Source organism: Grammomys surdaster, unplaced genomic scaffold (genome assembly GCF_004785775.1).
Source record: "Grammomys surdaster isolate TR1022 unplaced genomic scaffold, NIH_TR_1.0 206, whole genome shotgun sequence".
Lineage (NCBI taxonomy): Eukaryota > Metazoa > Chordata > Mammalia > Rodentia > Muridae > Grammomys > Grammomys surdaster.
The window spans coordinates 3615060-3630523 of NW_021604651.1; the positions used below are offsets into that span (position 1 = coordinate 3615060).

General features: G+C 39.3%; 1 protein-coding gene across 1 annotated transcript in view; it reads left to right on the forward strand.

The window, feature by feature from the left end:
* The window catches only part of Vps13c (vacuolar protein sorting 13 homolog C), a 148560-nt gene that overhangs the window by 43927 nt on the left and 89169 nt on the right, over positions 1 to 15464 (forward strand). The window contains exons 15-25 of the mRNA XM_028771361.1: positions 1992 to 2118; positions 2615 to 2709; positions 5056 to 5198; positions 5922 to 6114; positions 7324 to 7438; positions 7951 to 8087; positions 8934 to 9057; positions 10453 to 10570; positions 13102 to 13231; positions 14516 to 14594; positions 15246 to 15385. Of these exons, the coding sequence (XP_028627194.1) occupies positions 1992 to 2118; positions 2615 to 2709; positions 5056 to 5198; positions 5922 to 6114; positions 7324 to 7438; positions 7951 to 8087; positions 8934 to 9057; positions 10453 to 10570; positions 13102 to 13231; positions 14516 to 14594; positions 15246 to 15385 (1401 nt within the window). The remainder of the gene's footprint in view (positions 1 to 1991; positions 2119 to 2614; positions 2710 to 5055; positions 5199 to 5921; positions 6115 to 7323; positions 7439 to 7950; positions 8088 to 8933; positions 9058 to 10452; positions 10571 to 13101; positions 13232 to 14515; positions 14595 to 15245; positions 15386 to 15464) is intronic.

The following is a 15464-nucleotide window of genomic DNA, read 5'->3' on the forward strand; positions in this document are numbered from 1 at the left end:
ATAAACTTCAGTCAGCATTAGAGCGGGACAGATACCTACCCTATGTGCTATAGTGTCTACATTCCTGCCAATAACCCTGAGATACGACTTGCAATGTTCTGTGTGGACCACTCTTATTCCAATTGGCTAGTCCACAAGGCTAGTACTTACAGTCCCTTACCCCATGGTGTCTTCTCCTTTTTCCATCTTCTACTTCCCCTTCTTCATGGTCCTACCTCAGAATCCAAGCCTCGGAATCTAAACCCCACCTACCTCTCTTCTGCCCAACTATAGGCTGTCACCATCCTTGTTCAACCATTAGTTTTTTATTAAGGAGTAATGTATGCGTGGCAGCCAAGCCTTGAAGGATGGGAGGGAGGAGGCAGTATTTAGCATTATAATACATATCAAAAGACCAAACCTCAACAGGGGAGGAGCTTGGTTTCGGTGGAGGGGATAGAATGTTCCAGAGTCTAGATGTTTGAAGGCAGAGCCCATATAACCAGATGCAGGCTAGAGATAAGAGAGTTAAAAAGCCTTGGGTTATTTTGGTATCAACAGTTGAAAGTATAGATCTGTCATTAAACAAGATGGGGAAGACTGGGTGGAGCAGCTGGGGTACAGTGTAAGTAGATCTGAAGTTCACATTAGATACAGCAATGTGAACTCACAGTTCAGAAGAGAAGTCTGCTGCACGTGTGAATTCAGGATGGGTTAGAAGTGTGAGACTGGATAAACTTACCTAAGGAATTAGGGAAGAGACCATAAACCTTCTGCTGTCCTGCTTAGAGAGATGGGAAACAACTCAGAGGTGACCGTGGGTGTTTCCAAGATGAAGGAGGAAAGCTTGATTAACACAGCTCCAAATTCAGGCAGAAAAGGTCTTCTAGGCAGAGAGTACCCGACTGCCTATGGCTACCTGTGATAGACACGCCTGAGTAGCAGCTGAGCTGACTCAGAGATGTGCGATTACACCTGTGGAATGCTTGCAGATAACATTTCTTCCTTCTTTTCTTTTTGGATGACTGATATCTGTCTCTCTTTTTTGCTCACTGTCTATACACAAATACATTCATGTAAATAGCTATATAAAATATATATAATATAAACACTCAGAGTGTAAATATGCACACATATGTTAATGCTAGAATGAGAATACCATATTTGATATATCTTGATGTCTTCTATTTCATATCTCTTTACTCTTGAATGTTTGTATTATGGGTGACTTAGGACAAACACTGAATATTTTCTCTGTGCTTAGCCTTCATAAAACATCCTCTTTCATTTTAGAACTTACTTTTTCCCCTTTAACTTCTCTTTTTGGATTGTTTTACTTTTTATTATGGGATACTTAATTATGTTAATGATTTACTGTCCATTGAAGATTCTCTTAAAAGTGAGTTTGAAGATTGTGGAAGATCAGAGACTGATGGTAGAGTCTAAATCATCTACTCTTCTTTTCCCATACTTGTTTTCTGGTTTCTGAAGAAGTAGGGTAGGAGGAGGAGGAGGAGGAGGAAGCATCTTAGGCTGTATTTGAAGCACGAGGGTGAGATGGGATTTGAGAGCTGTCTCTATCACTATTTCTTTGTCCCACCACAAACTAGTTAGCAAACCAGTAATGTTTGTCCATTCTGAAATGTGCCTTTTAGAATAATACATTTCAGATGCAGAAGCTTCTTCATTTTAAGAAATGTTTTCATTTTACAAACCCATGATTCCAGTGTCTCGTTAAACACCTGCACATTACAGTACACAGAGAAATTAATTCACAGTCTCAGTTAGTACTAGACAGTGTGCCTTCTTTAAATTCTATTAGTAGGTATAGGAAGTAGGTTATCTGTAGATCACACTATCCAGGCCATCCTATAAGGATCATTTCAGAAAAAAAATGATTGGCCTCCTCTCCTGTCTTACTCCATTGAAGCGTTAAACAAGACCAAGCATGGATATACTTAACAGTGAACAGAGTATTTCTTCTGAATTAATCTTCAGTTTTCATTTTTCAGGTCATTCATTCTGGGCAGAAATTAAGGAAAAAGTCTGCAGAGGCAGGAGAGAAGCGTGGCTGGTTTAGTGGGTTCTGGGGAAAGAAAGAATCCAAGAAGAGAGATGAAGAATCATCAGTCCCTGAGAGTAAGTCTCAAGGCAGGAGTCATGCACCTGAAGGAAAAGCCACACAGATTCTGCCCCACACAGCCGGCAGAGGCACACATGAATGATATGACAGGCTACATAATTGCTTTGTTTATCTACCTGGAGAAAAACTTAAAATTTTTCAAAAACGACTTGTGAGAAATTTAACATGTTTATGCTTAGAGGTCTCAGCATCCAGCATTACTTATTGTTAAACTTTGACACATTTTAATGACAAATTTATTTTTGAAAATTTTAGAGAATTTAAAAATATGCATATCTGAGAGCTGAATTTCCTTAACAACGAGTGTCTTTTTGCAATTTTTTTTAACACAAACAGGCAAATACAGGGTGTTTGTTTTAATTAAGCCAAAGTGGTGTGTTGGAGGGAATTAGGTAGCTGGCTTTGCTTTAGCATTTCTGTCTGTAGACTTAAAAAAAAATGATCTGTAAAAGCCAAACCATTCATTTCCTGAATGACTGTCTTGTCTCATAGCCATCGATGACCTTATGACTTCAGAGGAGAAAGACAAACTCTTTACTGCCATTGGGTACAGTGAGAACACCTACAACTATGCTTTGCCCAAGCAGGTAGGTGCCAGATGTCTTCACAAGTGTTTTGACTCACTTGCTGGATTATCTTGAGTTGGGTTAAATTAGTGATGTTCTAAGTCGCTACTGAAAATATGTTGTCCTCAGTTTCTTTGCCATATGCTGTTCTGGGGCCTTACCAGTCAAGGTTTAGAATATTTTGAGCATCCTAGAGTGTCCCACACCTCCCTTCCTTTCTATCCAGAGCTAACCTATGTCCAGATTATTCCCACAGGCACATCTTTCATTTCATTTTGTGTTTTGCTATAGACACCATGATTTTGTTCTGAATGTTTTTTTGTCCTTCTGTAAACGGAGGCACACAGCACATTTTTCTCTTGTCTGGCTTTGCTGTTGGAGTTGTCTCTACTGCTGGACCTAATATATTTTGCTCATTTTCATTGCTGTGTAGGAGTCTATCATTTGAAAATACCTGAACTTACTTTCTTATGCGTTTTTAAAAAAACATTTGAGTTGTCTTTATTTCTATTTCATGTTCTTTCTTTTTTAACTTGTGTTTTCATTTCCACTGAGTCAGTACCTAGGAGTGAGATTGTTGGGTGACAGGGTAGATTCCCTAAACATCACTCACTACGATAGCCATTTTTTATGTTTATTTTTAGTCATAAACATAAAGTAAGAGGGTGGTGTGCTACCCCACTGTATTTTTAATCTATATTCTCAATATTGAACATGTTGGCTTGTTGGCCATCCTGACTCATTTGTAAGTGTCCGTTTTAAGTTGGGTAACGTTTGTCCTTTTGCTGTCTCTGGGGCTCTGTGGACTGACTTACAGCTCATGTCCTGGCTTTTGCATTTGTGTATAGCTTTTAGAGGGAGCGATTTGGGGGAGACAGCAGTGCCCACAAGTCGCCTCTTGTGTGCTCCTTGCTCTCTCTCTGACCTTCACCTGCATTTCCCTTCTCTTGAATGACGCCTGTTGTTTTCTTCCCGCTAATGAAGAGCAGCTTGTAATGTTTTCCTCCGTGTCTTAAGGATACTCCCCTACCTTGTGTTTAGAATTCTAGGTTGTTCAAGTCTTTTGTTTTTTAAAGAGTTTTGAGTCTATAATTTTATTGCTGTTTGGCTTTTACTGTTTGTGAGCCATACTCTTAGTGATGTGTCTGTTCACTCAGTTCCTGTGTATGATGTTTTAATCAATGAAGGAAGGACATTTTTATTTTCTTAAATTTTTATAGTATAATTTTCCTTAATTCTTAAGAAATTCATACACAAATATAATGAAATATGATCAAATCCACCTCTGTTCCCCTTCCATGTCCCCCTCCTATTATTTTCTTTCTTCCTCCACCCACTGTCCTCCCTGACTCTTAACAACGCACTAAATCTAGTTAGTGTTGTTCATGTAAGACAGCAGGCCATCCAGTAGAGAAAGTTTTTAACTCTTTACTTTAGGTTTTCAGTATTTACTGTGGTATAAATTTATACTTGCTTTTGTTTACATAGGTGGAATGTCGTAAGTCTCATCAGTGTGGCTAGTTTCTGCCCCACTAGCTCTCTAGTTCCTTCTTTGTCATGTGAGCTGTGCCTTTGTGGCATCCTCTGTCCCCCTTTCAGCTCCCTATACTTCTGTCTCTCCACTCTTCATCTGGAGAGCTTCCTCTAGTTTTCTTTAGCCATTTGTTTCTGGGTCTCAGGACTAAACCCAGACTAGAGGGCATTTTATCAGTGGCCTGCCTTGTGTTAGGAACTGATTTCTAGTATTTTCTTGGGAGCCTCATTTCATAGGCTGCCTTGATGCTCTTAAAAGTTCACATGCTTTGAGGGGAAATACATCCCCAAATTCTGTTTTATCTCCCCAGTGGTTGTCTGATCCAACTACATTTTTGGTTTGGAGTATCACAAGAGCACATATATTTGAATGTAATGGCAATGTATGTATGTGCATGTGCATGTTTGTGTGTGTGTGTGTGTGTGTGTGTGTGTATGTGTGTATGTATGTGTAATTCGAGAGTGTAAATACTACAGCCGTCTGGCAGGTATTTCTTGTACATAGTTTTTCTTTTCTTCAGCTAGAGGATTGGTCTGAGATGCTTAGTTTGCTTAAGTGAAGGCTTCTCAATGGACACTGTCTGCTTCTGTCACTTTCTGTTACTGTTTCTTTAAAACTAAGCAGATAAACTTGCATCCTTTGTAAGTAAGTGTGCTGTCTGTCTGATAGGCTTTCATTGAGTTTTCTAGTCTTGTTCATTCATGGAGAGTATGTAGGTGCTGGAACCACAAGCTTTGTTGAGTTGTTTGATAAGTCACCATATTTAATTAAGGAGAAACCATTAAAGCTAGCAGTCATTTGCATGTTAACTGTTTTTATTTATTCCCGTTTAGTATGTGGCCCATATACTGACTCTGAAGTTGGTGAGCACCTCTATTATAATTAGAGAAAACAGAAATGTTCCAGAAATCTTGAGAATTCAGATAATTGGCTTGGGTACCCAACTATCCCAGCGACCAGGAGCACAAGCGTTGAAGTAAGTTTTAAGAACTTATTTTCATTTGTGGCCCTGAATAAATACTCTTATGGAGCATGAAAGAATACTGAAGAGAAACAGCTTTCTTTCATTTCTTTTGTTTTGCATGTTTTGTTGTGAATTGTGTAATTCACTTTTCTATCCTTCTTCCTTTCTGCAAGTGTTTATCAGGTAGTGTTTTATTTAGAGTATTTGCATCGTGGTAGTGGCTCAGGGTACAGTACATTTCTGTTTCCAGGATATTTATGTTGTATCTGATAAGAGGATATGCAAAAGAACTAATTCAAGACTTTAATACAGTAGACAGTTTACTGTAGAGCATGGTGTGTATACAACGGGTATACTGCATGGCTCAGTTGTGGGGGAGGGTAACTGAAAAGGTAGAGGTGTAGACTGCTGGATGGTAAGGGTTCCAAGAGAAGCAGGAGGAAGCTAGAGGATGCAGGAGTGGTGTAGAAACACAGTGATAGCATTATCTATTTTTAAACCCTGTGATCAGAACCTATGCCATATCCTGGGCTTGACTAACGTAGGCTTTTCCTGTGAATGATAAATAGCTAATGAGACCCTGGTGCACAGCAACAGAAGCAGGTTTTGTAGGTACATGAAGGCCAGCCTAAGAAGATGAACTGTAACTTTGGGCACAGGGCTGGTTGTCAGGGGAATTTTCAAAGGGATAGCTATAATTCTATGTTACATGCTTGCTCTTTCCTCATTGGATAGGATAGAAGCAAAATTAGAACACTGGTATGTCACAGGCTTGCGACAACAAGACATCGTGCCATCACTGGTGGCTTCCATTGGTGACACTACATCGTCCTTGCTCAAAATTGAGTTTGAAACGAACCCTGAGAACAGTCCTGCTGACCAGACTCTGATCGTTCAGTCACAGCCTGTGGAGGTCATCTATGATGCTGTAAGTATAGTCAGAAGGCGACGTTTCAAGCTGTCTCTAGGGTTGAGTAATGAATTACTGTGTAAGTGCACGAGGAAACTGAGTGTGCTGTGCAAACACGAGGCTCTGAGTGTGCATCCTCAGCAGTCAAGTAAAAGACTGGCCTGGGCAGGTGCCTGTATCCCAGCACTGGGAGGCGGGCAGGATTGGTGGGACTTGTTGGCCTCCACCCTAGCTCCATGCTCATGAGAAGCCCTGTTTGAAGGGAATGAGGTGGAGAGAGTGACAGAACAGGACAGCATATTCTCCTGTGGCCTCTGTACATGAACATGGGTGCACTCAGCCATGTACACACATGATTATATATTACACATGCATATGCCATATACATACACAAAAAATAAATTTAAAAAGTTTTTTTTGTTTTTTTTTGGGTTTTTTTAGGGCTGAAAGGATGGCCCAGGGTAAAGGCACTTACCGTGCAAGCCTAATGATCTGAGTTCATTTGTAGTAACCCAAGTAAAGGCAGTAGGATTGACTTCACAGAGCTAGCCTCTGACCCCCATACATGTGCTATGACGTGTGTAGGAGAGGATTGACTTCACAGAGCTAGCCTCTGACCCCCATACATGTGCTATGATGTGTGTGTTCACATATACACAAGCACTCACACAAAATGATAAACTGAAGTTGAAAACATTTTTCCATGGTAGTGCAGCACCCATGACAAGATTTACCACCTTACACATTTTAGGACTATGGTTCAGTTTGTTTAGCACAATCACATCTGTACTAAGTTCCTGTACAACTGATCTCCAGAACTTCCTTTGTCATATAAAAATCTCTCATATCTTTATAATCAAGTCTTATATGTAGGTAAGAGTGAATAGTTTTTTCTTTTCTAAATTTCAAAGTATGACATGATCTAAGTTCAGTGTTGAGGGATGGGCTTTCCTCTCTAACTGAAGGCTGAAACTAGGGGTCATGCCAGTTGCTACTTCCACAAGCCACTTAGACCTCTTGCCACTGCCATATCATGCAGACTCTCCTCTCTGCAGTTAGCTCACTAGGCTGGTCCTTGCTCATGGTTGCCTCTCACTCTTGAAGGGAAGTAGAAGCATAACAGCTTTGGATTCCGTGCTTCAAAGCCATAGCTGTTTATAAATGAGGTGAATTCTTTATAACATAGATTTAACATATAACCTGTCGTGTTTTAAAATTCTTTTACAGAAAACTATCAATGCTGTTGTTGAATTCTTTCAGTCAAATAAGGGGTTGGATCTTGAGCAAATTACATCAGCTACATTGATGAAGCTGGAAGAGATTAAAGAGAGAACAGCTACAGGTGAAATCTTTAGTGTGTCTATCAACACCAACTAAACTCGAAACATGGCCATTGTAATGGACACATTGCATTTAAAGTAGTTTAGGTTTTTTATTCCTTCTTTTTAAAATTTGTCTGTGTTATACATTGGACATGACTAACTCAGAGTTGAATAGACTTGGTAGAGAGGAAGACAATAATGGAGTGTGGAGATACTTTTCCTGCATCACTGCCAAGAATCTGGGAACGTGACTCCCCCACCTCTACTCTTCAAAGCGTTCACCATCCTGTGCATGCCTAGCTTTAAAGAACCCAGCAGACTATTTCATCAGGTTGCTTATCATTCTATGGCTAGACCTAATACTAGTTATATAGGATTTACTGTAATAATATATAGTAGTATTTATTGAGAATGCAGCTTTTGGCAGGAACGACACTACTTGATATCTTTCAAGTGAAATTCTTCGTCTTTTTGTTAGTAGTATCACCATGTACAGCTTGACCACATCATTGTTTTCCTGGCCTTCCTTTAGGACTTACACATATCATTGAGACTCGGAAAGTTCTTGATTTAAGGATAAATCTGAAGCCTTCTTATCTAATAATTCCACAGACAGGTTTTCACCATGAAAAGTCAAATCTTCTCATTTTAGATTTTGGCACTTTTCAGGTAGGTTTATGTGTACTTTTTCCTTTCTTTCTTTGATAAGCTTGGTAACTGTATATCTGATAGTGTCTTATTTGTCTTCAGTCCACTTAAACTAATCTAGACTTTACATATGTATTATATAGCTACCTACCAAAGAAATTTCTTTAGAAATTCCTCTAATGGCAATAATTTGGCATTGAGAACTGGATGGATGGTTTTTCTGTTTTCCAGATGGAAACCATCTTAAGTTTTCGTGGTTTATAGAGTTTAATTTTACAGTGTCATTTTCTGGACTATAGATTTTGACATAAAATTATATATCTCTATCTCTATATCTATATATCTGTCTGTATGTATATTCGATTGCTCTAAGTAACTAGAGTGAGATTTTGGATTTTTATCTCTTTGAGTCTAAGCATTTGACAAAAGGTAGGAATTAAACTGAATGGAACCTTTATTCCATCTGGGAAAAGGAAGTAGAGGATGGAGCTGAGTCCTGATGGCCTCTTTCATGGTAGTATTCAGAAGGCGAAGAGTTCAAGGTGGACAGTAGGAGAGAGAGCTGAGCATACTTGGCAGGACTTCTTAGGAGTCAGGCAGAGGAAGGAGCATTCCTTCTGGACAGGTCATTTGAAGTAGACATCTGTGTAATTGACTCAGTGACTGCAGATGCTTCCATTACTCAAGTGTAACAGACTTATGGTGAGGTAATGTACTCCTAACAAAATGCTTACAAATCACCAGGAAGTTAGGAAATCACCTATCTTTAGTTAGATGTTTTGAATTGTGACTAAAGTATGTTGATATATATGTATACTTTTCTGTTATATAAAGAAATTCAGGGTTTTTTCCTTCACTCCATTTTAGCTCAACAGTAAAGAGCAAGGTGCACAGAAGACGACTAATTCATCCCTTGAAGAGATAATAGACAAGGCATATGACAAGTTTGATGTGGAAATAAAGAGTGTGCAGTTGCTCTTTGCAAAAGCAGGTCAGCCACTGCTCGGCTCTCAGGGCGAGCAGATAAGCTCCAGTAGCTTTGATAGAGTATGTGCATTGTTGGCCTTGGCACTCTGCATGCATGTTGTCTGTTTGCTCATGGGCATCAGTCCCTTGTGCATGTGTCCTGTTTGTCATTTTAGAAAACCCAGTAGAAGTGGCCCAATGCAGAATGCCACAGTTATAACAGAGATCAACGAGGGTACCCAGCACCATTTGAACCTAAGGTCTTGTGTGGCCTCTGTCTAGAGCATGACTACGAGATGTCAGAACACAGCAGGAGTTACAGTTGGTTCTGGCTCTCCAGTCCTAATGCCTTGGGATGTTTCCATGTTCTCCATGCTGCCTTTATTTGAAAATATTTACTGTTTTAGCCCAGTCTTTAATTTTGTATTATTATATCTACTTTTATAGATGTCTGAGAAAATTATATTTAAAGATACTACATCTAAAACCACTACAATAAGCTTCTTTGATTCAAAAATCCTAAATGTGAGGTGTTCTCAAATCTGAAACAATAACTGCTGATATGATGCCATAAGTGAATAGCACCACCTGCGGTCTCAGATGATGGGTTGCCCTCAAAGGCCACATGCCCTGCAGGGCCAAGTTACACAGCGGGAGTTGTGTGTAGTGTTGGGTTCCATCCCCAGGATATCTCGCTACATTTGCACATACTTTCAGATCTGACTTAGATCTCCTCTCCGATGTACCGTGTTTTCATTACAGATACTCATCCTGTAGATATGCTCTTAAGACTTAAATAGTTTATGTCCTCAAAGCTTTGGTGTTTTCTGTTGCTTTAAGTACAGCTTTTCAGTCCTCCATATTCCTTTAGTTACTAGAAGTAAGTGCTGATTAAATATCTCTGAGTCTGTCATTTTGTGGATGATCACCTGAGGACAGAATCTCTGCCCACCAGGCTGTGCTCTTCTCTGCAGTGAGATCTGTTAACATTAAGATAACATGTCTGCTCCTGTCTCTAAAGAGCTTCAGGGGTTCTTAAAAGAGAGAGTTTACACAGGCTGTAAGAACTGCCCTTTGTTTTGCATTCTCTTACCAGTAATTATTTGAACAATGAGCTCTTTAGTCCCTGTCATGGATGAAGATCTGTGTTTGACTGTGTTAGCCATGCGAAAAATCCATCTTTGGAATCTTCTTTTTGGAACAGTGGTGATTATTACACATGAATTTATTATTATCATCATTATTTTTAATCATTTACCAATCTGTATTAAAATACAGATTATTTAACTTATATGCTGAAGGAAGTAAAAATTTGTTCATTGAATTTGTTAAGTATCTTTTAGCAATGTAGAGTGGTTTTCTACAGAATATCTGATTATTTTTGAAAAGTGAATTAATATCAAGATTTTTATTTTTAAAGAGGAAAATTGGAAAAAGTGTAGATTCCAGCATCCATCAACTATGCATATACTGCAGCCAATGGATATTCATGTTGAGTTGGCCAAGGCAATGGTGGAGAAGGATGTTAGAATGCCCAAGTAAGTATGATTGTCTTTTGTATTAGAAATCAACAAAGATGCTGCACCCGTATCACCTACTGAAGTTTAAGGAAATAGAGGTGGATATATGTGGAGAGGAAGAAACAGTGACTATTCTATCTTATAACACAAATACATTTTAAAGAAATACTTGTATAGTCTGTCGTGCTGGCTAGTTTTATGTCAGGTTGATACAGGCTATAGTTATCATAGAGAAGACAACTTCACTTGAGAGAATGACTCCGTAAGATTGTGCTGAAGGTAGGTCTTTACTTTCTTAACTAGTGATTGATGTGGGAGGGCCCAGCCCACCTGGGCTAGTGGTCTTGGGTTCTATAAGAAAGCAGACTGAGCAGCCATGATGAGCAAGCCAGTAAGTAGTGTCTTTCTTGGATTCTGCATCAGCTCCTGACTCCAGGTTCCTACCCTTTTTGAGTTTTTATGCTGACTTCAGTGATGAACTATGATGTGGAATTCTAAGCCAATTAAAAATAAATCCTTTTCCCCACAAATTGCTTTTGCTTATAGTGTTCATTACAGCAATAGTAACCCTGACTAAGACATGTTGTCTCTCTTATTTCAGAATTCATATTTATTTAGATTTTTTACATTGTATAAATATTGGCTATCTGAGATTCTGAATGTGTGAACATCAAGATTCACTATCAGTGAAATGAAAATTTCAAAGGAAATTAGCTTTTTTGGTCATGAAACCACATACAATCTTGGGAAATGTCTTAAAGGAATAAAGAAATAGAAGCTAGATTGTGAGGCTAATATATTCTCATGAAATAGTTACGCTGTCGTCCCAAAAGCACTTTTACTGAGGTTTAATTGACACTCTGTGGATGTCATTTAATGTGTTGTCCCTGTCTCCATGAGTTCATCACTGCAGTTGAGATAACATGTCTGTCACCTGCAGAAGCTTCCCTGAGCTCCATGTCTTCTCTTTCCTTTTCTAACTTATTTCCTTAGAAAGTATTGATATGTTCCTTCATCGTGAAGATTTATTTGGTAGAATTTTCTAAAATTTCCAATGAATGAAATCATTGAGTGTTAGCATTTTTGTTTGTTTTCTCTGAGTATGTTTAAGATTTACCGTGGGGTTGCTTGAATGTGTGTCCATAGATTCTTGCAGGCTTAACGTGTTCTAGGCCTACAGCTTTCTTTTAGAGAGTACTTAAAAATCCCGGATGTTTTTGTGAATGAGTGTGAACTATGTTGGGAGTGTTCTAGGTGAGCATTGTGTGTTTGAATTTTCCCAGCTTGACAGTTGAGCTATAAAAAGTGCTCATCTGCTCTACCTACATTAAGTCTGTAGATGTTTGCTTTCTCATTCTAGATACAAGCAGTAGTGTCTTTGTTTCTCTTTGTCCTAACCAGCCAGCTTTTGAATTCAGTTATTTCTCTTTTTTTTTTATTCTTTAATCTTCATGTTTTCCACTCTAGGTAATTTTTCTGCACACTCTGAGTTTTACCTGCATTTCATGCCAGGAACCTATTTAGGAATTAGGTATCTACCTGCTTGAGCTGGCCAGCTTGGCCAGGCAGCTGGAGGGTAAGCTGAACAAGCTTGTGAGCAGCTGTGGTCAAGACTGTGATGAGAAAGACAGAAGGTGGCCGTGTTGTATAAGGAAGACAGCTAAGCAGCTGCCAGAAGGCAGATGAGTGGTGGAAGCAGACTGGACCCTCAGAAGCAAAACGTGGCCTCAGGGAACTTGCATTCAGTCTGAAGGGACAGGAAATAAGTGTACACATCACATGTCAGGTGCTTCCCAGTGCTGTGGATAAGCAGAGCAGGGCAAGACAAGGTGACAAAGAGCGAGGAGGCAGACACTCTTATACTACTAGAAAGAAATCTTTGATGCCAGGAAGTAAAATACATATTGTGGTTTTGGTTTTTAATAGTAGAGAATTGTGTTCAGTAGGACTTTCATAATGCATTAATGAACTTCAGGCTGTGTGTGGTGGTACGCTCCCCTAACCACAGCAGCCGGGAGGCAGAGAGTCTGAGAGGCGAGGCTAGCCTGATTCCATAGCAAGTTCCAGGCCAGCTGAGGCTATATAGTGAAACCCTGTTTTTAAAAAAGTTCATTTAAAAACGTTTACTGCACTGGTTGTCAATCCTCCTAACGCTGTGTCCTTTTAATATAGTTCCTTAGGTTGTGCTGACTACCAACCATAGATTTTTTTTTTTTTTTGCTACTTCATAACTGTAATTTTGCCACCATTATGAATTGTAATGCAAATATCTGTGCTTACTGATGGTCTTAGACAAACTCTGTGAAAAAGTCCCTAGATCACCCAAAGGGTCATGACCCACCCACAGGTTGAGAACCACTGGTTTGCTTAAGAAAGATATGATTTAGAAGGTTTGGAAAATGGGTTCACAAAGAACTTTCCCTTCTTTAAGATTGCTGTCTAAGTGTAATGAGATTGAAACCTTGCTGGCTAACCCTTGACTTCACCCTGTAGCCTCCTGACCATTCCCTTCCCCTCCCTGAGACCTCACTGTCAAATTGTATTCTTAGATTTAAAGTGTCAGGAGGACTGCCTTTGATGCATGTGAAGATTTCTGACCAGAAGATAAAAGATTCGCTGTGTTTGATTAACAGTATACCCTTGCCACAGAAGTCATCCACACAGTCTCCAGAGAGACAGGTGAGTATGTGACTGGGGAGAAAATGCCAAGTCAATTTCTAGAAAACCACACTTTCTGAGTAGTGGTGATTGTTTGAGGACAGGCTTTCTAATCACAAGGATGGGGCCTGGTGTGATGGCACAGACACAGGCAGATCTCTCATTTCAAGGACAGCCTGGTCTACACAGTAAATCGCAGCCCAGGTAGGGCTCCATAGTGAGATGCTGTCTCTAAACAAACAAACAGAACCAGAAAGCAACAGAAATCAAAGGAAGATGTTCATATTTGTGTTGGGATTCAGGAGTCTCCCACAAACCGCACAAACACTAATCTGAGTTCGACAGAGGTGGTTTATCAAACTCACACCCTAAGACTAATCGATCAGGGCCGTAGCTCAGAATTTGGGGATTGAGTCTACAACCTTTAACATCCTTCTCTGTCAGCTAATAAAGGCTAGAACTGCAAAAAACACAGTGAGCTCATACACAGGTTCAGGAAGTGAGGCTTGGTGGTCGGCTCTGACTCAAGGTATTTTAGACTTAACAGTTCATATTGACCTTTAATTTGATGGGTCCTGCATAAAGCTTTGTGGAATTTCTTAAGATTAACAAACCTCATAAAGAACATAAAAAGTTATGTGATCAGCATGACCTTGCTTAGAGTTATTTTCTGTGTCAGTGACTGGTAGGCATGTTACAGCAACAATAGGAAATAGCTGGTAGGCATGGGACAAAATGGCTGCAGCTGTGCTCGGGGCAGGGCTGACCTCAACAATTTGTAAAATATAACTTATATAGAACTAGAAATATAAAGCTTTAAAATAAATTTGCAAATAAAATTTCAAGTTGAGATTGAAACTTTTTTTTGGTAAGTCTTAAATGTTCTAGGTCACTTTAATTGAATAATCTTTATAGCTTAAAATAAATGTTAGAATTTTCACTTACTTAGAAGTTCCAGAAAGTTAGCTAATAATAATGCCATTTTCAAGGGCCCTGTGATAAATATGTACTTTTATATTGTTACCCACAACAAGAAAGTGATACAGGAGGATGTAGACTTACTCCTTGATTTGTGCATAATCATATCTTTAAAATGTGGGGAGTAATTTTAATATTTTATAGGTTCCAGATGGCTGTTATTTGGCCATCTTCACTTCTTGAAGATTTGTCTGTGATGCTTGTGCAGATATCTTTCTTTCCATCTTCCTTTATCCTACCTTCTATGTTTTTGATATATAGAGATGTCATCTGTGTTAGTCAATCCTTCTTATTAGCATATATTAAAATGTTTGCATTCTTTGCTAGGTAGCCTCGATTCCTGTTCTTTCAGGCGGGACGAAAGGTCTTCTTGGGACTTCACTGTTGCTAGATGGACTTGAATCAGGTGAAAATTGGAACATGCTGTTTCTCTGTGACACTAAACCTACACGTTGTTGTGTAGTGAGGGTGTTTGTAAGAAGGAGAGTAAGGAGTCTCGAGAACTCTGCTCTAGCTGTGCTGCCAGCCAACACTGACTTCAGGGCATTTTATTCTTTGATGTTCACATCTTATTGTTGGTTAAATGAAGAGTTGTTTGTTTGTCTTAAGGGTGGGTAATGGGACTTGACAGTCTTTTCTAAAGATTCAATTAAGTTCTTATATTTCTCTGTAATACTTTTCTCTAACCAGGGCTAAGTGAGTCTTATAATTTCAGATTAGAATATAGAATGTCAACATGGTAGACATAAGGTGAATCTAACAAGGTTAAGGCCAGGACACTCTGGTGTCCATTGTGATGGTCACATCTTGATAATGATAGATGATGCCCAGTAAATATTTTACTGGATATTGAACTAAAGTGAAAAATGAGTTCAGTTTAAGTTTTAGTACATGCCAGTTCAAGTCCTTTTGGGATTTGAAAAGTACATTGAAAGTATTTTGTCTGAATATCAAAGTTCTATGCGTGGATGGAGTTTACTGTGTTAGATCTAGGCTCAGTGTCCGTGTGGGCTCTCAGTGGATACTGTCTGGGTTGACGAATGTCTCTGTCCTTTAGAGTCTGATGAGGAGTACTTTGATGCTGAGGACGGAGATTCACAGGCTGCTAGAACTGTCAAAGCCTCAGAACTGAAAAAAGCTGCTGAAGTTCCAAATGAGGAGCTGGTTAGTCTCCTACTCAAATTTGAGATTAAAGAGGTAGGTGTTTCTCTGTTCATGAGCTCGTTCTTGTGGGTCTTCTGTACTGGGAGCTGACCTCAGCTTCAAGTGCATTACA